At 36.1% G+C, this 21656-nt stretch overlaps 1 protein-coding gene across 1 annotated transcript; it reads left to right on the top strand.

Annotated features, from left to right (window-relative positions):
- The first annotated feature begins 1582 nt into the window (after positions 1 to 1582).
- LOC135684714 (uncharacterized) lies at positions 1583 to 21325 on the top strand. The gene is made up of 14 exons (XM_089114947.1): positions 1583 to 1740; positions 2285 to 2377; positions 7800 to 7857; positions 8010 to 8051; positions 8451 to 8525; positions 9730 to 9887; positions 10468 to 10587; positions 11022 to 11663; positions 12696 to 15444; positions 16623 to 16705; positions 17102 to 17181; positions 17646 to 17744; positions 18409 to 18474; positions 20413 to 21325. Exons 2-14 carry the CDS (start codon positions 2308 to 2310, stop codon positions 20458 to 20460), a joined length of 4290 nt encoding a protein of 1429 aa, XP_088971073.1. The 5' UTR covers positions 1583 to 1740; positions 2285 to 2307; the 3' UTR covers positions 20461 to 21325.
- Positions 21326 to 21656: the final 331 nt, after the last annotated feature.

The raw sequence follows: 21656 nt of genomic DNA, 5'->3' as shown, positions 1-21656 counted from the left end.
TTGGCAAGGTCTTGTAAATACTGACTCATACTGTGCTGACAAAGCAGCTTCATATCCTGTTGTGACTAGTTTACCTTGATGATTTAGCCCTTGAATGCTTACTGTATCTTTTCTTAGAGACTTTATATAACTCCAAAAACGCTTCATTCCTGTTTTATGTTCAGCTCCTTCATCACTATCTTCAAGCAATTTGTTCATGTTGTCATTATATGCTTTCGCCATTTCTTTTCTCATGAATTTCTGTGTTTGTTGATAAACTATTTTTGCTGATGCTCTGCCCATGCTTTTTCACTTCCTGACCTTTATGTTTGTTGTATTTTCTCTGTTTTTTATTTATAAATCTCTTAATTCTTTTGCTCATCCAAGGAAGATCTCTTTAGGTTTCAGGAATTTTGTTGGTATATTTCAGTTCACTGTTTTCATGATGGTCAATTTCATATATTCCCATTCTTCTGATGCTGATTTTTGTATACAATTTACAGTTTAATAATCTCTTAGCTTTTCAAGGTACTTTTTCAAGGTATCATATCTTTGTTGGCCTTTCCAAACCATTTGGAAAGCTGTCTCAGATGAATTTCCTGCATTACAATCTGCCCCTGTACCACACTCCCAACTATCTGGGGATGACAAGATGCCATAGCCATTAGATGATTCGGGTATTGCATCTTCAAACAATGCGGAAAAAAAGTTTGGGGGTCAAGGAGGGACATGGCCCCGGGTCCCGCACTTATGGTAGCAAAAAGGGACCCCCCAAAGAGGAAAGAAGATAGAAATTGTAAATAACAAGGGCCCCGCAGATGTTTTTGCCCCTGGCCCCGCAGTCCCTAAAACCGCTGCTGGTTCTCTCGCAAGATGAATGTTGTCCATGTCTTCCCAACTGTTAGAAAATACTTCTTTAGGCTCATGTATGCTTATATTTCGCACGAGCATTGCAATTAAAACTACAGTCAAAGGAGCAAGATAATCCATGACCGCCCTTCAACTCCTTTCCATATATTCTACATATGAGAATCCAACCTATGTGAATGTGTGCTTCCTGATTCTAAGTTCCATAAAAATCTAGCTATGGTATTGGCCACTCTTATAAACCATGCACATAAAGTAGCATAGATTAGCAAAGTTAAACTACTAAATCACTCAGGATGGAATCCTGACATAACGTACGTGTGTACCATTTGCTGCTTATCTTTGTCAGGTAGTAATCATCGCTACGTTTTCCAGACAACATGCTGTATCATCTTGAAAGCCAACGTCCTAGTGACAAAAAACCGAACTAAAGGAATGGATGGTCGAAGCATACGATGCTACTAGTGGAAGAGAATGGAAGGGGAGCGCACCGGAATGATCCGCCTACGACATCCGATGCCATGACATCAGAAGAAGAAGGTTAGAAGCTGATATTGGAATTTTCCTATGTTTCTTGGAACTATAAAGAAACAGGCGAAAAGGTTTGATAAGGAGTGTTAATTAAAGCGATAAGTATCTATCGTAGGTGTTTGATTAGTCAGCCTTCTAAGTAGGTTATGTTTTACTTCCGTTTTGCATTTAAAAATTTGAATTATGATAAATTATGTGAGAATTCATGCGACTTCCAAGGGCATCGCAGTTCTATTCGATGCGCATGCGTTAGCAAGTTGAAATCTAAGCTAAAATGGCGGCCTAATGGAAGGGCAGCAAGGCTTCTGTATTTTTAAAACCAACACATGTCAGAGGATCGATAATTTGTGACAAGAGTTATTGGTAAGATTTTTAATGTTATGCATATTTTATTCAATTTTCTTTTGTTTGATTTCGCTGATAGGTATAGAGGCTTTTCTCTGTAGCTTTATGTTCTCACAACATTCCCTCGAGCCTTCTTTTTGTGGGGCTATTGCAGTTTCGCACCTCTCAGCGTGTGGTTCCATGCATAAGGATAGGGTTTGGGTAAGGATCAATGTCCAAGAGGTGCGAAACTGCATTAGCGCCCTTTTTGTAAGGAAGGCTTGGGAAATTTACGAATGTCTTCTTTAGGAAAACAAATAAGAGTTTATTGATTTTTTTATAGCTTTCTGAAGTAAAGAGAAGTATTTTTCTATTTGCATTTAGAAGTATGATGCTATCGTTTTCCTAATTTCGTGGTCTTGATTTGACGGTCCTTGTTCGAGTTTTTGATAGGCCATTTTTATTTGGTTTTGTTGGAGTTTTAAAGACGCCATTGTCATTTCGTCTGTTCTCTTTAAACAGGGAAATGCCAAATAATCCAACACGAATTTCTCGTAACATTTTTACCAATTTACTTTGCTAGGTCCTGGCTAAAAAAATTCCACTATGGCCAGTGATGGAATGGACGAAGAAGTCCTTACCCGTGAAGAGGCAAAGCGCATTTTACGGAGGCTTGGTGAGTAATGTCCGCCATGTTTAGATTCGCCCGTTTCTGTGCGTTAAGGGAAATCAAATTTAAAATTTGGCTCAAAACAATCTTTGAAGGTGCTAAATAGTTTGTTCCTTTAGTCACGAAGCATGTATTCCATATCGGACGAAAGTTTATTAACTTGCTTTCGGCGGTAAAATGTGGGCATTTTGTAGTTGATTGCCTTTTGTGTGAGCGATCTACGCAATAAAAGGGAATCGAATGTCTTAAAAGATATGCCCGTGTCATTCAGCTAAGCAGTAGCATTTTCTTTTGTTATAGAAAATGCAATGCAGTAGTAAGGAACTGCATGCCCAATGTCAAATTCCTTACGATGTCGCTAAAATGGTCCACTTGTGAGTTTCAAAATCCAAATTTGAATAAAAACCATCCAAATGTCACATGTCAAATATTTTATCGTTTTAGTCATTCATATTAAACTAGTATCATTATTTTTAAGTTTTCAAGGGGACTACTAACCACTATGTTTTCAAGAGTATTTCAAAGTATTGAAGTATTTCGTTCAAGGAAATCCATACTGTTGTTAGGTTCTAATTTTCAGGCAGAAGTATTGTCGCAACATTTTCAGATTCTAATTTGCTCTCATCGAACTTATGTTTATAATTGACATTTTTAAATTTTCTTTCAACAATTAAAGCAAAACCAGTCATATATTTCTAATTCCTTATAAACCTAGCCAAGCAACTAAGACCAACATATATTTGGATATGATATTCGGATCATATAGGCCAGTTCAACTTTTATAATTGCAACTTCCTGTTTTTCACCCTATAGAGTGTCAAAAGAAAAGCTTCAGTATGTCTGAAAATATTTGCTTTTTTAAAGCCTTATTAATGAATTTTTACCATCAAAAAATTGCCCTCAATTTGCAAAATAAGTTTTGATTAAACTAATATTTAAAGCAGATGTTAAATTATGTAAAGAGATTTTATTCAATACCTTAAAGAAATCAGTGTTATTGCCTTTTTGAATTTCGTCATTGAACTCATAATTTCTCCACCTCATCATTTCTTTTACACCTGTTTTTCTAGTTATCTTGTGGATACCTCCTACAAGGCTTTGAAAATTTTTTTTCGTGGTTAATAATTAACTCTTTGTATATATCTTTATTTTTTTTTCAAAACTGTAAATGGACTAAGCTTTTGTCTTCTTTCTATTCTTTAGCGTGTGTTTCATATATATAGCCTAATTCCTGATTGTTTCATTGAAAGAAAGCTATTGTGGCTTGAGGCTGATTGTACAGATGTTTCTTGATTTGTTTTAGGCAATCTTAGAGTTAACAAGTTGTTTGTATAGACAATAGGTATATATTGATACTCATAATAGATGATGTCCCCAAAACAACCAGTTAGAAACCACCCATTTACTGTCAGTTTTCTAACAGCTTCAGCAAGTTGAAACTGAAGACTGCATTTAAATCAGGCCTTCCTTGCTATAACCTGCCCAAAGCTCTTGCAATAGATTTATAAATATTTTCAGCCTATACAGTCTTTCATTATTTAACAATATCTGCATTGCTTCTTGTGTTACGTGTTGTATGTGTCAGCTTTATTTATTTAAGCCATATATGTAGTTTCCAAAGCATTTTACATGGCAAAGTAATTAATGTTTCTGCTTCTATGCAAATTTTCTTGCCTTTTTATATTTTGTCATGAAATGAAGATATTTTTTATGAAGACTGTCATTATCAGTTTGTCAAAATGGCCTGTTAATGAGAGAATAGATAGCCGAATGCATCATTTTGACTTGGATATTTTTATATTAGTATATAAAACAGCAATGTCCATGAAGTCTATTTAGCACATGCTGGTCTGTGAAAGCAAGAAATGTCTGACTTAAATGTTTGTGATTGGATAATTAACTTGAAAGTTCTACTGCCAAAATAATGTATGTTCTGTGAGTTATTATAGATTAGGATATATTATTGTAGGATATTATAGATTTAGGGATACAATTTGTATCCAGGCAAAATAAAAGCAAGAAATGTCTGACTTAAATGTTTGTGATTGGATAATTAACTTGAAAGTTCTACTGCCAAAATAATGTATATTCTGTGAGTTATTATAGATTAGGATATATTATTGTAGGATATTATAGATTTAGGGATACAATTTGTATCCAGGCAAAATAAAAGCAAGAAATGTCTGACTTAAATGTTTGTGATTGGATAATTAACTTGAAAGTTCTACTGCCAAAATAATGTATATTCTGTGAGTTATTATAGATTAGGATATATTATTGTAGGATATTATAGATTTAGGGATACAATTTGTATCCAGGCAGAATAAAAGCAGACAAAATAATATCATGAGATAGCAAAAAATCATTGGCATTTTCTAAATTCTTGGTCAACATTAATTAGCAGATTCCAATGTAGTTGATCACTGTGACCAATATTGTGATTTACAACTGTGACCAAGCTTTTCAACCACTAAACCACAAATATCATCATCATAGACTTTGAAAAAATCCCAATAAATATCAAATATTTCTGACTTTGTAATGCCAGTCAGTATTAAAACTTGTTTTTCTGCAGTCTATCCAATGTCGCATGGTAATAAAAAAGTAAGTAATGCTACAAATTGTTTTAACCATTGTGTAAAGGCAAAAATATAAGATTCTCTTGTAGACAAATTTAGTCACAAGAATTAAACAGATATCATAAACTTTGTTGCTATGTTCACAGTGCCCTTGTCCTGCAGGTTTTGTGGTTTAAATACTTTACCAAACATCTCATATTGAATTCAATTCAGCTGACATTGAATTTAATATCTAGACTGACTAACTAGACCGAATTATTTTTGCACTTTCCAAGGCCTGTTGATGTCTTTTATACCTTTTTGCATTGCTTTAATTCATCAGTGTACTCAGTATAAAGAATAGGATGTCAGGTGACAAGGGTTGGAAGAACAATTTGACTTTTTGTTAATTCCTAAATTGTGGGTTATTGACCACTTAGCTGTTGGGACATCTCCCTGTGAACAGTTAACGCTAGCCTTACAGCAATTTGGCATCATACTCCAAAGGTTTTAAAGTCTGTTAAAGTCTGTTTTGAAATAAACATGTTACCTTTCCACTCTTGTTTACAAGAAAAGGGGGCAATGCAGCCCCTCCCTTAAGATTCAAGGCTCTTGCATCTTTTGCAACTATTTAGCAGTGAAACACTAACTAGGGGGCATTTGCATCTCAAGTTTTGGTGATATTTTCAAAACAGTATACTATTTGTCTCATTTTATAAGAACAAAGGTACAAACACTAACTAGGGGGCATTTGCATCTCAAGTTTTGGTGACATTTTCGAAACATTATACTATTTGTCTCATTTTATAAGAACAAAGGTTTGTCGCCTTGTAAGGTCTTATAGAAAAAGTTATAAAAAAGGAGCAAAATGCTTCTCATGCAAAGGATTGACCACCCATGTGCACCAACAAATTTAGTACTTTTTGGTTAGCAAGTCCAGAAGAATGCTTTTATTTCTGTCTAAAATATCTTTAGTCACTAAATTCATAAGCTTACTACCACTACAAACTGATACTCCTGAATTTGCCTGCCATTGCAATCTGTTCTTAGGTCTTGTTGACTTCAAAAAATATACGAATATTAGATCTTGCATGTAGTTTGGAACATGCTCTCAAGTGGCACTACCCTTCCGTTTTGCAGGGTAAGAAAGGGGGAACTTTTTGTTGTTTAGGAAATCCCTTATCGGATTTATTTTGCTTTGAATTGAAGAAATTGTCTTTCTTGTTTTTAATTCTTTCAACCCTGGTATTTTGGCAAACATAGACACTGTATTGTGCTTGTTAATAAACCTGAATGAAATATTTTGTTGTTAAATATGATAAGTAATCAGTTTCTAAGCTAGAAGATTTTCGATTTAAATAAGGAAAACTTTTTAAACAAAGTTTCATTAAAGAAACCAGTGGTTTTCATTATTTGCTTCAAATCTTGTTTGATATTTGATTTCAAGCAAGATTTCAGCTTCAAACCCATTCACAAAAAGAACAAAAATAATTAATGCTGTTGTAAGTATACTTTATACTTTTATGAATGTCTACAATATTGAAGCATAAAATGCTTTGTAACTGATCCGATCTGAAGATAAGGAGTGGTGTTTTTCATTTCCCAATAGTTCTAAAGCAGTGCCTTTACAGATTTATTTTACTTTGTTGTCTTGTTCTACACTGCTCACGGTAGTCATATTCGTATCTCAGACATCTTAGTGAGGACAATAATGCCCAACAAAAAGTCTCCTTGTCTTGCAGAATGGAAGAATTCTGATGATATGAAAGTTATCGTGCTTTTGTTATTTTTATTCGCCATAGAGTTCTTAAGTGATGACGTCAACACTTAACTTTATGAACTGAGCCAAAATAATAGTAATCAATTAACAAATTTCAAATCTTCTATTGGTCATAGCTCACACAATTTTAGACATATTTGACTCATTTTGCATATATGGGAGTATTTCATGGTGTTCTTTTATGTTATGTGGTTAAAAAAACGTGTTTGCTGACGTCACACTTTAAAACTCTGTTGTTTATACGTGTTAGCTTATTCGTCATTGTTTTGTTTTTTAAAAAACACAGTACACATTCATTCTTTCACACATTCATGTTTTTTAAAAAACACAGTACACATTCATTTATTAATTATACATTTTTAGCTTGAAAAATGATTTCGATAAGTCCCGAAGTAACTTTCTTTAGAATAGTAAAACCCTTTAAAATAATATAAAGTTGACTTGAATTGTTATTTCAGAATTCTTAGAATAAAATTGTAGAGCTCATCCAAAATGGGTTCCATATAAAAGCCAGTACTTCTGCTTATATTGATATTACATATCATCGCCCTGCTGATATGGCGTATAAGGTTGGAGATTATGATTGCCAACATCATACCTTTCGTCACAGGTCTCTCCCACTCTCCTTTTAGATCTTTCATGTTCTAGATAAGAGTGAGTAGACTTCGACTCAAATGTATGGAAACAAATGCCCAAACACAATCAGTATAATCTACATGCTTAGCCTAACAACTTCCATATTCTAGAAGAGAGTGGTGCAAAATTTTGGCATCATCTGCTCAGGATGGTTGGCTTGGTATTAGTTTTTTAATGTCCATCAAAACCTAAAAGATTTTAGAATAGGGTTAAGGAATGAATCCCAAACAAGGTTGTAAAAGATGCTATGCTTGCAAGCTCTCAGCATGTTAAACGCACATAGACTGTTTGATACGTCATTTCAACCTAATTTTTTGATTGTCTTTTTTATGACTATGTGTCGGTGGCAGACTAGTTCATATGTGATGCCCTGTATTGTTTTTCCAAATAATCAGAGGGCGTAAAAAGCTATTTAGTAAGCATAATTTTATCACTTCGTTTAATTTCTTGACAGAGCTTGAAGCCTACTCTTCTGTGATAACGGCGTTTCGGGCCCAGGGAGATCTAAGCAGGTATATACATATCATTATTGTTTTATATAAGTTAATTAATATACTCACAACACTGACAAGGTTTTACCAAAAATTTCACTTCGACTATTGCTCTTTAAGTATTATGGTAGGTATTGTCAATCCTATAAAAGTTTTCTTGTTTTTTTATTCAGGGAAAAGAAACAGGCTTTAGCAGACCTCGCTGCCCATCTGAGGTAAAGGTTTTTAAATGTTACATCGCAATTAGTAATTAGCCTTGGATTGTTTTGAACACCACGGGTATCCCTAACTGATGACGAGAATTAGTCAAAATGGTTGGGATTGGGAAGGTATAGAAATTTGTTGTCCAGAGAAGCTAAATTTAATCATTTCTAGAATATTCTGTGCAGTTTATTCTCGTTTGCTTTGTTTTTGGAACAAATCTTTGTTACCGTTTCAAATTTTTATGTAATAGTTTGATCGCCTCTTTTTGTTTGCAATACAGATTGTTCCAGATAAAGCTTACTGAATTTCTATTTAAGGTGCCTGTTGAAAATCTTTGTTCTCAACTTTAACTCAAGAATTTCTTTGTGTTGCAATTAGTTGAAAACACAACTTCGCTGTTTTTCCATCAGTATTTCAACCGAAAGGCATCGCGCTGAGGTGAGAAGAGTTGTCAACGATGATAGTCTCAATTCTGTAGCTGAATGGTATGGACCTTTTTCATTTATGTTTTTAACAGGGCGTGGTTGTATGAATTGTTATCACAAGTTACTGTGTAACCAAAATCGTATCAAATTCTCTGGAAACAGCTGTAAGCCCTTTTTACTACTACGTTGAATTGAGAATTCATCTATTGTCTCCCAATCTTAGTTGCTTTCAAATTTTACCTTCTGAACTGATATCTTTTAAAGCTACGCCAAGTAAAGTATAATCATACTGGCACGTGTGTTGGTCCGGCATAAATTGAACTTAGCTGTGTTTACCTGAAACATCAAATGTATTTGCCGTGGGCAGAAGCCAGAAATTGAGGCCTATTTGGTGGTCACCTAAATCCCTTTTTTTTAAAAAGAAAGTAAAACCTTATCTTATCCCGTCCTCAACCAGAAATGTTTTAACCTGCTAAGCGGCCCATCATTCCTGAATAACGGGCTGGTTATCTAAGCTCCCTGGCGATGGAGATCGGGGTAAATTTATTCATAAAAGAGGCCTAGCTGCAGCATGGTGAATCTCAGCTAAAAGAACTGATTTTTATTCTACAGTGATTTTTTCTGATTCTATTTTCTATTTCTTTGTTGTTTTTCGGTTTCTATGATCCATGTGCGTAAGCTTAGGTGCTTTTGCTTTTATGATCCTTGCAGTCGGAGTAGGCGTCTAATCTGAAGTAGTTAGAGTTATGAATGACTGCTGTAACTAGTTACGTACCACATCCGGGTGTATTTTAAGCCTATAAAATGTTAAGAGATAATATAACCATGGTCTCGGTAGTTCTTAAGTCGGAATGCAGTTAAAAATATTTTGCGGTGTGCAGCGATTATTATGAGCTATTGCGCCCGATAATTCAATCTCATTTTTAAGAATGATTTTGATATATTGAATCGGGACGGCCAGACTATATCCTTAGATAAATTTTACCGCTAGAAACAGTTTTTTAATTAGCAACGAATAGTTAAGATAAATACTAATAAAATAAATTATTTATGAGCAGTAACTTTTCAGGGCCTTTATCTTGAAAAACTGATAGTAATTATCTTGTATGGCTGTAGCAACGGGCAGATGTGGTTCACAGGTCTTGAGTTTTACACCCTTGCTCTACATATACTCATATTCCACTTTACAAACCTGTTGTCGCTGTATCACTACACTATGGGTCGTGACGTAGTTTGCCTGACCTTTTTGAGGTTGTTGTTGCAGCATGCACGGAATTGGGACAGCTACTGAATGGTCAATCGAAGGAAGAAGATTGGTTTCACTGACGCCACGGTTGGTACCTCAAACTGTGTTTACTGCAAAGGCCACACACACGGCCAATGCAATTTCACACGAAAACTCAAAGCTGCCTGCCAAGAAAAGTGAGTACTCTTAATGCCTAGAAATACGGCGTATTCTTCAATTTTCAAATTACATCAGTGCGTTCACAAAGAATACACTTCTTGAACCAGAGGCTTGAAATATTAATGCATTCTTTACTGACTTGAAGACTCTCTAAGCTATATTGACATTATCTCCTTTAGAAAGTTTATGTACTGGTGGGTTTGGTAAACTTTATATTAAGGTGTTGGAAAGACAATCTAAGCTGGGTCATGAGTGTCCATCCGCAGTATTATTCAGCAAGTACCAGTTTGTACAAGAATTTCGGCAATACACCCCTCTGTTACGTCTCTACTAGACAGTTCATCGTGTTTTGAAAGCTGGAACTTGCGTGTTTTGGGGGGAAAGGCTATAAAGTCACAAACTCTGTGAATTTGTTTTGCAGTATTGTTCAAAAAGTTAAAGTTGTCTACCAAAGTTATGTTGGAAAGCATAATCAAAATAGGGATGGCAATTTCTAGTGTGGGCAATCAGTTAGCGGGGCTGTTTCAGGGGGACTTGGGGTGGTGTTGAAATCGATTTTCTATTTCATCAACATATACAACTTCTTTTTATTCACAGCTGCACCGCAGAGCACCAGGGAACGCTCAGTGTCACTTAGCAGCAAAGTTTCTGAAAGATTCGAAGAGAAGTTGAAAGTTAAGGATAGTAAGCCGGTGGAATTTTCAAGAAGCTTGTCAAGTAAGAAGTTTTTTTTTAGCTTTAAATATCGCTCATGAGTTTGGTGAGTTTGGGAGTTTTCTCGATAGCAGTTGCATTTTTTCCAAATTGGCAAAGTGCCCTGGTTTTAGTTTTTCGTCAGGAGGTTTATACCACTGCTTAAAAACAGTGTCAAAGTTTATTAAGACAATTTATTCAGCCCCGTATTATTTTTTGACTTTATAGTATCAAAGGTGATATTACTTTTCTCAGTGTGGTGTCTCTTATTAAGTCTTTGAGAAGGCCTGTATAATTCTAGATATTTTCCAAGGAACCTTTTTAGAATTACTTTACCATTAAATATCAATTATGATACTTGTTTCTTTGTTTCTTAAGAAAGAAGCAAGTGCAAGGAATCTTAGTTATAAGTCAGTATTTGGCAACATTTGCTGACAGTGTTGTGTTTATTGTTACAGCCTCCTCTTCTTCGAGTATCAAATCTCAAGAGAGCGAAAAGACAAAGAAGAAGAAGAAGCCGAACCCACCAACCAACAAGGTGCTCAAGCCAAGTAAGCTCAATCTACCTACAAAATCAGAGTACAAAGTTGCCACTTCCCCAAATCTTACAAAGCAAAATTTGCTGTCGCCCACTAGCTTGCACAAACCAGTCTCTCCAGGAGGTAGCCATGGCAGCACCCACCAGAAGCCTTTGATTCTCCAACGTAGTCCGCAGAAGTCAAGTCAGATATCTAGATCACTTTCCACGGAGGGCCTGGGGTCGAGTAGTAGTCCATACATCACAAAAGCTGTGCTGCAGTCGCCAACAAGTACTGGAACGTTTTCTAGTGCAAATGATGGTGGATTCAAGCAGCAGAGATCCATCATTGATGCGAGAACTGTCTCCCCAACCCATCAGGCCAAAGTCTCACAGATACTAGTTTCGTCTAGTAGTAATTCAACAACGATACAGAAAATGAAATTCAAAACACCGATCGCCAAATCGAAAGCGAAGCCGGCTAAAATCAAACCTATTACTGGGATCCAACGTCCATCAGGTTTTGGTGCTAGTAATGTCAGTCCGAGTGCAGAGTCTCTGAATGTGTTGGCAACTTCTACAGGTTTGTGGATTCACCTTAGCTATGTAATCTAAACTTTCAGAAAATATATGCGCCAGCATAAAAATTTGAAGATTTGAAAAAAATGCACGTGAATGGTCGAGAATTTTTTAAGAATTCACTCTTCCCTAACAACTTTTCCCTTTAACTTATTTCCAGCAATAAAAATAATTCCAAAGCTATGGCCCTACGAAGGCACACGTAAAATCATGAAAAAACTTCTTCTCTGCTTTAAAGTTTGCACAATGAAAAAAAATTTGTATCTTTCGATTTTCTTGATAGCCCAACTTTGCCCAAAAGTTCCGAATTGCAGGATAACGTCTTCGAAAATGCGTTAGCTTTTTGTTTCCTTCTATCTGGGAGCCCAAACGATCTGTCCTAGGCCAACATTATTCATACCTCTACATACTAGCAAACCAATCAAAACTAATCTATGGACCATCGATATGTTGGAATCATTACAATAATTTGTTGCATTATGACATCATTTCTATGGGTTATATGTAGGCTTATCTAAAGTTTGTTAGTTGGAAAACAGCCAAACAAAACACGAGGGTACCCTTAAATTTTTAACAGATAATTGATTCAAGTCTAAAAAACAGATCTCAATTATTTGTTTCTATCAATTTTTGTTTTTAATCAGAGAAGTTTGCATAGGTTACTCAATACTCACAAACATGAATACTCAAACATGAAAATTCCCTCAGATAAAATTTTGTTAAAGTGCCCTTTTTTCAGGTCTTTACCTGAAAAATGACGATTGAGTAAAATTCGTTGTGAAATACTTTGCCAAAGCTTTTTAAGATCAAGAGCTGAGAAAAGGTTAATAACTCGCTGTCATAATTTTACTTTGAAAAAATTATGTATTTTTGAGAATGTTTAGCACCTTGTGTAGCAGCTTGGAATCATCGTTGCCACCATAGAATTTAACCATTCCGAAACTAATTCCTTATCTTTGTAAATGGATGATTTTTAAGAGTTGCTTAACTAAACATGCATAGCCAACAAAATAATTGTATTTTTGTCATTCTCCAGTGGTACCAATGGCACCTATTTCACCTGTTAAACCAGTCATACCGAGCTGTTCTGGCTTAAGTGGAGTCTTGCCAAATTTGGCCATTGTAACAAGTACTCTAACCAGTGGATCAATTGCAAGTTGCTCAGCAAGTTCTCTCTCGAGTGGCTCATGTCCTGTCAAGGTGGTGCAAGTTCAGAAGTCATCTAACAGCACTGCTAGTCATTCATCATCCGCAAATACTGGATCTAAACCATTCGTAGTTGTATCTTCATCGACGTCCTCTAAACCTGGCAGTGCGCAGAGGGTTCTTGCCCTCAGTAACGTGCCAATTAGCGGTAGTCAGCAGCTGAAGATTGCTTCAATCCCAAATGTTCTGCAGCAGTCGGGTGCAAAGATAGTATCAATAGCAAAATCTATGCCTATGACAACAGGCTTTAAGATGATCGCCGTTACGACTGTTGTCCCTGGAAGTACCCAGGTTAAAACTGTATACATTGCAACACCAATTATGTCAGTTACGAAAACCTCTACGCCGTCAGTGCAATGCACGGCCTCAAATAATCCCGTAACAACTAAACTCTTGCAAACTCTTGCGTCTAGTTCTGGTTCGCTAGTGAGACCTGCCGAAACCGACGTTTCGCCTTCGAATCTTGGCACATGCGTGAAGCCTTCCTTAGGTATAATTAATTCGCGAGGTTTTGCACCTGCATCTTCAACTGCTGTCAATTCGTCTGCAACGACAACTGTTACTACCTCAACCGCGATGAGTAGTAAAACACCAACGTCATTTGCAACGTCTGTAAGTACTTCCATACCTGTATCGAAGCAGAACGGCCCAACTCAGTCTTCGAACAGTATTGTCGTTCCAAAGGTGGACGGCGAAATATCGACTGTTACTGATATTATGCCTTCTAAAAGTCACACTTCGCCGACAATTGAGATTGATAATATTCCAAAAACTGCTGAGAGCCACTCGGCTTTGAAAAACGTAGATTCTAGTGAAAAAAGTGTGCCTGTAGATGAAATTAAAACAAGCATTGTCGAGAACAACTTAAAAGCTAACGATAGGCCGAACCAAACTGCAAAGTCGCGAGTATTGACGTCTACGCTTGAGAATACTGACGAAACTATTTTGCTTGCTGGGGAGAGATTCCTTGCAGATCTTGCAGCAAAATTTTCCAAGAATAATGTTGATGTTCCGAAATCCTCTTCAGGTGCTGTTGACGGTCTCGACGATCTAGCTGCACCAGAGGTTAATGATACGGAAAAAAGTGTGCCGGAAGCAATCGTGAATATTGATGCACATGATCAGAAGTTTTCAACGAGAATTCAAGTGCAGCATTGTGAGCCACAGACTAGCAGTCTAATGGAAAGCAAAGTGATTGTTCGCAAAATAGGCGAAGAGTACAGCTCACCAATAAATTTATGCAATGATCATGGGAGTGAAAAGAGTGACGGAGGAATCCCCAACCAGCGGCAAACGTCTCACGTTGGACCAAGCCAATGTGCTCTTGATAGGCCTGGAGACTGTAGCAAGACAGCTCTTGCGGAGATATCCCCATCAAGAAATGGCAAGCCAAGGCAACCTTCGTCAAGTAATTCTCTTTCTGATAACAAGACGAGTTTTGGGAGGCCTAGTCTTTTGAATAACGACAGCTCACAGTCTGTAGTAGCTGATGTTGACAGTAATGAAGGAGACTCGTCCTTATCAGAGCTAGTTGTCAAGGAAACGCCTGAACATGGCGTCAATCTTCTAAATGACGTCACTGCAAAAGTGCATCCCATGGAAACGCAGGTTGTGGAATCTGAACGAATTGTAGATGTTTCTAGAGACGATTCGCCTAGAAACGTGTATGCAGCATTTATACCCGCTAATGGAGGAATGAAGGCAAATATGCAACAAGAGACCGAAAAACGAGTGTCACCGTCAGTATTATCTCATGTTGGATCCCCTTCGCATGAGGTTTCAATAAAACAAGTTAGCGATAAAAGATCACCGTCAAATATGGGCGCTAGTTCGGGTTTAAAGGTGGTTACGAGGAAGAGCCCATTGTCATTTGGTGGTCCTTCACGGGACCAACAAATTAGTTTGCCAAATACATCAAAACGGGCATTGTTTGTGGACGTTGAGAATTTGTCTTCGGCACCAAAGGAACGGAATTCTCCATCAAGGCATTTGGTTGATGATCTTACGTCGACTTCTAACCAAGGATATTCTCCATCTAAGAATTTACACATTGGGACAAATGTTAGTCACATTAACTCTATCTCCCCATCGTCTGGTTACAAAAGCCCACTAAATTCACCGACTCAAAAATTACCCCAATCCCCTGTTGACAAAGGCATGCACGACAAGCGTCCAATGGCATCTTTGTCAGGTATCAATCGCAATGTCTCCCCAAATTCAGAACTGCGAGAACAGACGTTGAATAACGATATCAAAACGAATTATGGTGATGCGTTATTTACTAGTATTGTCCCAACAGCTGGGGCTGGATCATTTTTCCAGAACTCGTTTGATCAAAACTCGACAAAGACTGAACAAAAAACTGTAAAACCTAGGAACAAGGCTCCAGGGACGGAGTTTTTAACCCCTGTCGGACCTTTACAACAAACTACTAGCCTTCCAAATGAAGTGCTGCACAAACAAGGAAATGATGTCATGAAGTCCCACGTGACCAATAATATTCCACGAGGGGGTTCTAAAAAAAGAAAGTCGGATTCATCTCCTGTTATTACTGTTGGATGGGTTAAAGGAGCTCTTGCGTGAGTTGTCTTTTTATTGTATTTGTTATTCAATGTTAACAGAATTGTTTTTTATTTAATTTGCAGACTTGGTCTTCAGCTTATATTGGTTGTTAATATAAAGTAAAATGGTTTTAAGAGATTCTTAAGACAAACATAATTTCATTAGAAGAAAAAGACTTTGGACAATTTGTGATGGTTTCTGCAGACACAATATAAACAGCCCTTTATCGATTGAATTCATTATCACCTAAAAACCGACTTTACATAATAAGGCCTTCTCTATACTTTCATGATTTTTGCGTTTAAATTGATTTTGATGATTGCAAAATAAAGCACACAAATTTTTAAAACAGTTTGAAAGTTTTGTTTAAAAGAACACTTAGTTTATGCAATATTATATTTAAAATCAAATTGGGTAATAGACTATGATCTTATAGAGGTAAAGACTCATTGCTAACAATGGGCCTTTGCGAGCGTGGCGACGATCCGAAAAATGGCAGTAAACTTCTACGGATTAACCAAAATTGGTTTCAGACTGTCTAAAAATGCATTATGGGATGCTTGCATAGCGCAATGGCTCATTGTTAGCAATGAGTCTTTAAGAAGGCAGATTACCTTGCTTAACTGTCTAGCGCCTGTTTCTACATTACCAAATAGAGTTAAAGGGAGACTGGCTGCTATCCTTCTTAACTAATTTAAATCTATAATTTTTTTATTGGGTGGAATTTGTTGAGAAATTCATCATTTATTCTTCTTGCTCTTCTGAAAAAAATTAGCTTTCCCTTTTCGTTGACAACAACCTCTGTACAACGAGCATCAGAGCTAAAAAGTTGCCCGGGCAACGTTTGATACCATCTTTGCCATTTTGTCAATGAATGGAGTTTTTCTTTTCTTCATTATGTGGTCTGATATCATCTTTTATCATACAGAATTGCTCGATTATTATATTTTACAAGAATTTAGAACGTTTGTGGAGAGAAGGTATTAAAAAAGGGCTCGCTTTAGTAATGTAACGAGTCCTAGTGTTAAGTTTCTTGGAAAGGGGTTATAATGAAACGGATCTTGGGAAAATAAAAGTCCCATATATGCTGGATATCATATGCATTATTCTTGTTACTCTCAGTTTTGAAATTTGCCTGGGTCATGACAATAATAATCGAATCAGCCTTTTATTTGTTTCCGTTGCTTTTATGTAGGCTCCTGCAGAAAGTTTCACGGTTTCGTGGCCCGAATAAACAAAGGGGAGAGATGAATGCTGCCTCGTGGTTTACACGACCAGGTATTATGAGAATAATGCTTCGTATCTTGTTTTCACGTCAAGTTTTTCTCTTGAAGCTACCCAAGAAATTTTCATTCTCGTCATCTCTTCAGTCTTCAGTTCTAAGAAATATATGCTTGAGTTGATTTTGATTAAAGGTCGTTAAGTAGCATTTGTAAATCTTGAAGTTAAATGAGATTGGCACATGTATAAGGATAATTTTGTAAGGTTAGGTCTTTCTCTCCAACCTCCCCTTTGACTAAATTATATATTTCTTCTCTTTGTCTCTTACAAGTAAATTGACATGCGTGTTTGCATGTTTCAAATAAAATATTTATTTGCCTAGAAGTATGCATTGCAACATGCTTTTTAATTAGCTTTGTATGGTATATGATATTTGAATTCTTTTTTATTAAGTGAACCCAGCAGAAGCACCTGGATATTACAAAGTTATTAAAAAACCAATGGATTTTAGCACTGTTAAAAAGAAACTTGAGGTAAATTGAGTTTATTTACATTTTATTTCTTCTCACAGACTGAATCTTTTATTGATACTCGTTAGCTTTTGAAAAACATTTCTTCTGATTTTTAAGATATTTTTTGTTAAACTACGTGTTGATGCTTCGAAATTCTTGAACTGTGCTTGTCTGAAATGGTTATTGAAATATTCAGCCGCAATCCTATTTTTTCCTGTTAAGTTCCCTTTTTTATATTTTTGATGAAGCATCGTGTTTTTATGCAGAAAAATTTGTTGAACAGAGAGACATTTTGCTGTCTTCTCCTAATTTCCCTTCGTCATTTGATTTGTATTTTTCAAAAATGTTTTATGCCAAGGCAGTATTACTGCCAGGAAATATATACAGCAGATTGATTAAGTTGTTCAGAAAAGGGCTTTCACTATAATTTTGCTCGTGTTCAACAGTTTTAAAATCTTTCTAACACAACCCGACGTTTCTTATAGGATGGAGTATATAAAGATTTTACAGAGTTTTATTCGGATATGGTGCTCATCAAAACAAATTGTCATACTTATAATCCAGTCGACCATCTGGTCAGAAAGGTAAAGCTCCTTAACTTTTTTCTTATTTTAGGCTCTAATTTTTGTCTGGTATTATTGATTTATCAAGCTATTTTAATGCATATTTGTGATAAGATTGAATAAGAATATGTAATGGAATCTGCTATTTGAAAGCTAATAAGAAAAGTTATAATTGATATTTTCAATATGTCGAAATTTGTATCTGTCGATAACATGAAGTGAGAATTATGAAAGGTTTTGAATCTTCCCTTTGGCTTGCCTGTCGCATTAATTGTATGCATTTTGTTTTCTACATTTTTTATTTACCATGCATGTATAAATGACATACAACATTTTATACATATTATATAAGTTGTGCTATATTGTTTACTATCAAGAGTTAATAAATGCACTACATGTATATGATAAATGTGTACCCAATTTACAATTTTTAGTTTCTTTCAGTTTTTCATAAAGTTCTATGTGTCCCGATTATGGAAACAGTTATGTTACTACTTCTGAGTTTCACCTATAATTTATCTTCTTAGAAGCTCACTATATGCTTTGAAATAAAAGTTTGAAATAGCCAGATAATTTCACAATGCTCTCCCAATATACCAATGTGATTTGTCCCTTCCTTACTGTTGTCTTAATTATCAAATGTTTTGCCCTTTCCTTTTTTTATATCAGATTTCTGCCATTGCAGGATTGTGATTTGGTATTCGCCTTTTTTGAAGAAGAATGCTGTAAATTCTTAGAAAAACAACAAAAGGTAAATTATTTCTTCCTTACATGCTTCATTAAAGTGCCTATGAAATGAAATTTCACATATATAGTTTTTTTATAAAAATTAAAACTTCTACATGTTGTTGTAATATAAAACGAAAATTAATTTGAAAATTTGCTCGGGAAAGTTTGTTTTGGGGTGTTTAAAAACAACCGGTGCGAGTCACAAAGCAAAAGAATTAATGACGTCACAAGGTTTGCAGTTGGTTCAGTCTTCACAACAAACACACTATACCACTTAGTCAGGACTGTTTGTCAAACAACGGTGCAAATTGTGATGCCAGCATGAAACTTTGGAAAAAGGGGTAGTTTGATACGCTGAAAAAGATAGAAAATGGAACCCGATTGCCCCCTTTGGCTATTTTTAGACCGGGGTTCTTTGCCCAAAGCCCCTGACGGCATTATTACAATATCTCTTCTGGAAGTGGGTACAATAACACGAAACTTTACAACAGATGGCAGTTTGATACGGTACGAAAGATAGGATATAGAACACAACTGAAAATCGCCCCCTTTTTCTATTTTCAGACGGGGGTTCTTTGCTCCAGAATCTTTGAAGACGGCGTTATCGCATCTCAGTCGTACTTTAGTACTACCGCACAAATCTTTGCAATATAGGATAATTTGATACGCTGAAAAGGATAGGATATAGAACCCAACTGAAAATCGCCCCCTTTTTCTATTTTCAGACGGGGGTTCTTTGCTCCAGAACCTTTGAAGACGGCGTTATCGCATCTCAGTCGTACTTTAGTACTACCGCACAAAACTTTGCAATATAGGATAATTTGATACGCTGAAAAGGATAGGATATAGAACCCAACTGAAAATCGCCCCCTTGGGCTATACCGCATGACTCCACTAACGACGTTATTTTGATGCCTCTGCTAAAAATAGGTACAATAGCAGGAAATTTTGCAACAGGTGGCAATCTGATACGTAGAAAATAATAGGATGTAGACCCCATCTGAATATCACCCCCTTGCTCTATTTTTAGACTGGGGTGCACTTCCCAGACCTTAATAGACGGTATCATCGTATTTCAGTCGTACTTTGGTGAAACAGTATGAAACTTTGCAAAAACGGAAAGTTTAGATGCGCTAAAAAGATTGGATATGAACCCTGGCTTGAAACTGCCCCCTTCGGCTATTTCAACTGTAGTTTCAACAGCGATCCTCGTTTTGCTTAGTGTACTAAACGCCAACTGCTTCCGTGTTTGCAAACTTTGTGACGTCACGGAAACGCGCGCTTTGTCACAGTCGAAAATGTGAAAATGGGATATTCAACCAAAATTTTTAGCCGGTTCCGCAAGAAAGTAATCACCTCAACATATATCATTGAAATCAGCAAATTATGCTTATAAAAAGTGTGCCTTTATCTAAACTTGTCAAATTTCATTTCATATGCACTTTAAATTTAACTTTAAATTGATCTACAGATACACGAAAGTATCGATATTTTGGCCATTGATTTTACTGTTTCAATCGACTTTTGATTTTCGATGTTTATTCATTTTATGATAGAACGCGGTGGGGGAAATCTGTGCTGTTATGGTATAATGTACTTCTGCTATTACTGCAGTAGAAATTTCTGCCTGGAAGAGATTTCTGCCTGGGAATGCCATTTTATAGCCAAAATATGCCAGGCAAAATTAAGCGAAGTAAAATACAGAAACCTTAGAAAAGCGTTTATATTTCATCAAGATGTTCAACAGCCGAAGCTTCTTCCAAAGTTTATATTGGTGTCCTTGAAGTTAAGGTTCCTTTCTGGCTCGATCCAAGTATAACATAGTTAAAATATCTGCTTGCCAACAAGATTCAGGCCAGAGGAAGATCTTGATCGATCGGGATATTAAAAGGAGAAACATTTCGGTACATTTTTTCTAGCCTAGATTTGCCAGCATTTTGATTGGTCTTCTTTATTTCAGCCTGAAGAATCCCCAAGTAAAAAGACAAAGTTGGATGTTTCAACGTAGACTAAGAAGATAGATATAGCCCTGTATATTATGTAAAAATATGTGTATTTGTAGGCACCCCGCTTTTGTTGTTTAGAGACAACAAGAGTATTTTTATCCTTGACGGAGACGAATCTTCCTATTATGGTGCTATTTAATGTCCAATGGTATTTTTGCAGATTTAGGTCGTTGGTTATATATGTTAATGTACCTAATATTGGATCTATTATGTTTTGATGGTTGTACACCAGCAAGCGTATGTATTCGAAGATGATCGAAATGTACCTTATCTAAGTGACGTGGTTTTTAATTCATGTGCCATTTGTAAAGAGAGGTATTTCTTCAAAGGTGTTTGAAGAGTCCTTTACCCTCCTCCCCAGCGCATAAAAGTATGACATATCCTAGATCCTATAAGCTACCTATTTTTGAGGGACTGTTTAAACACCCTGCGAACATTGCCTAACACGACGGGAATCTAACAACCAAATATTTGCCAAATATTCATCAATTTGAAAGGTGTTTGAAACAACGCTCTTCATATCATGTCCTTTTATGCTTTTTATGTGGTACTATAAAAAGAAAAAGTATTCAAGATTTTATATAACAGCAGAATAATGAATTTTGGCCTATCAATCTTTGATTACCTAGGTGTTTCCATAAAGCGTTAATTAAAGTACGTCTGTAAATTGGGTGTCGCTTTTTCCAATCAAATCCACTGCTTGGAAGTATTCTACAACGTTTTAATTTTCCGAAAGTTTTTACCTGGAAAATGATACCTAAAAAATCTTCGGAGAAGAAAGGAAGTTTTGTAAACTGTTTTCTTCGGGAATGTCTGCGGGAATAGAAACTGTTTCCATGGTTCCATGTATTCAAGATGTTGCGCCAAACGTGAAAATGAATTCATCGTCATGTTTGTTTGCAAAGCTTTTCATAAAAGAATAAAAACGAAAATGGGAGTATTTGTTTTATTTCTAATTTTAAGGTGAAATGTTTTGCTTCTTGTTGAAGCAGTCTTAGGAACAAATGAAACTATTTATGAAATAGCTAACACTTCAAGGTCACATCAAGGAGTCAGGGAGTTGCACGAGAAAGTGACACAAGAGAGCAGTATATCCAGATGGTAACTACGGGCGGGGGTGGGAATGTGTTAGGGAATTTACCCCCCTCCAAAAATAGCTGAACACGTATAACAGTGGCTATCTGAAGGACGTATTGTG

Source organism: Rhopilema esculentum, chromosome 21, assembly GCF_057945365.1.
Source record: "Rhopilema esculentum isolate cy_ngs chromosome 21, ASM5794536v1, whole genome shotgun sequence".
Lineage (NCBI taxonomy): Eukaryota > Metazoa > Cnidaria > Scyphozoa > Rhizostomeae > Rhizostomatidae > Rhopilema > Rhopilema esculentum.
This window is presented reverse-complemented; position numbering and strand designations above follow the sequence as displayed.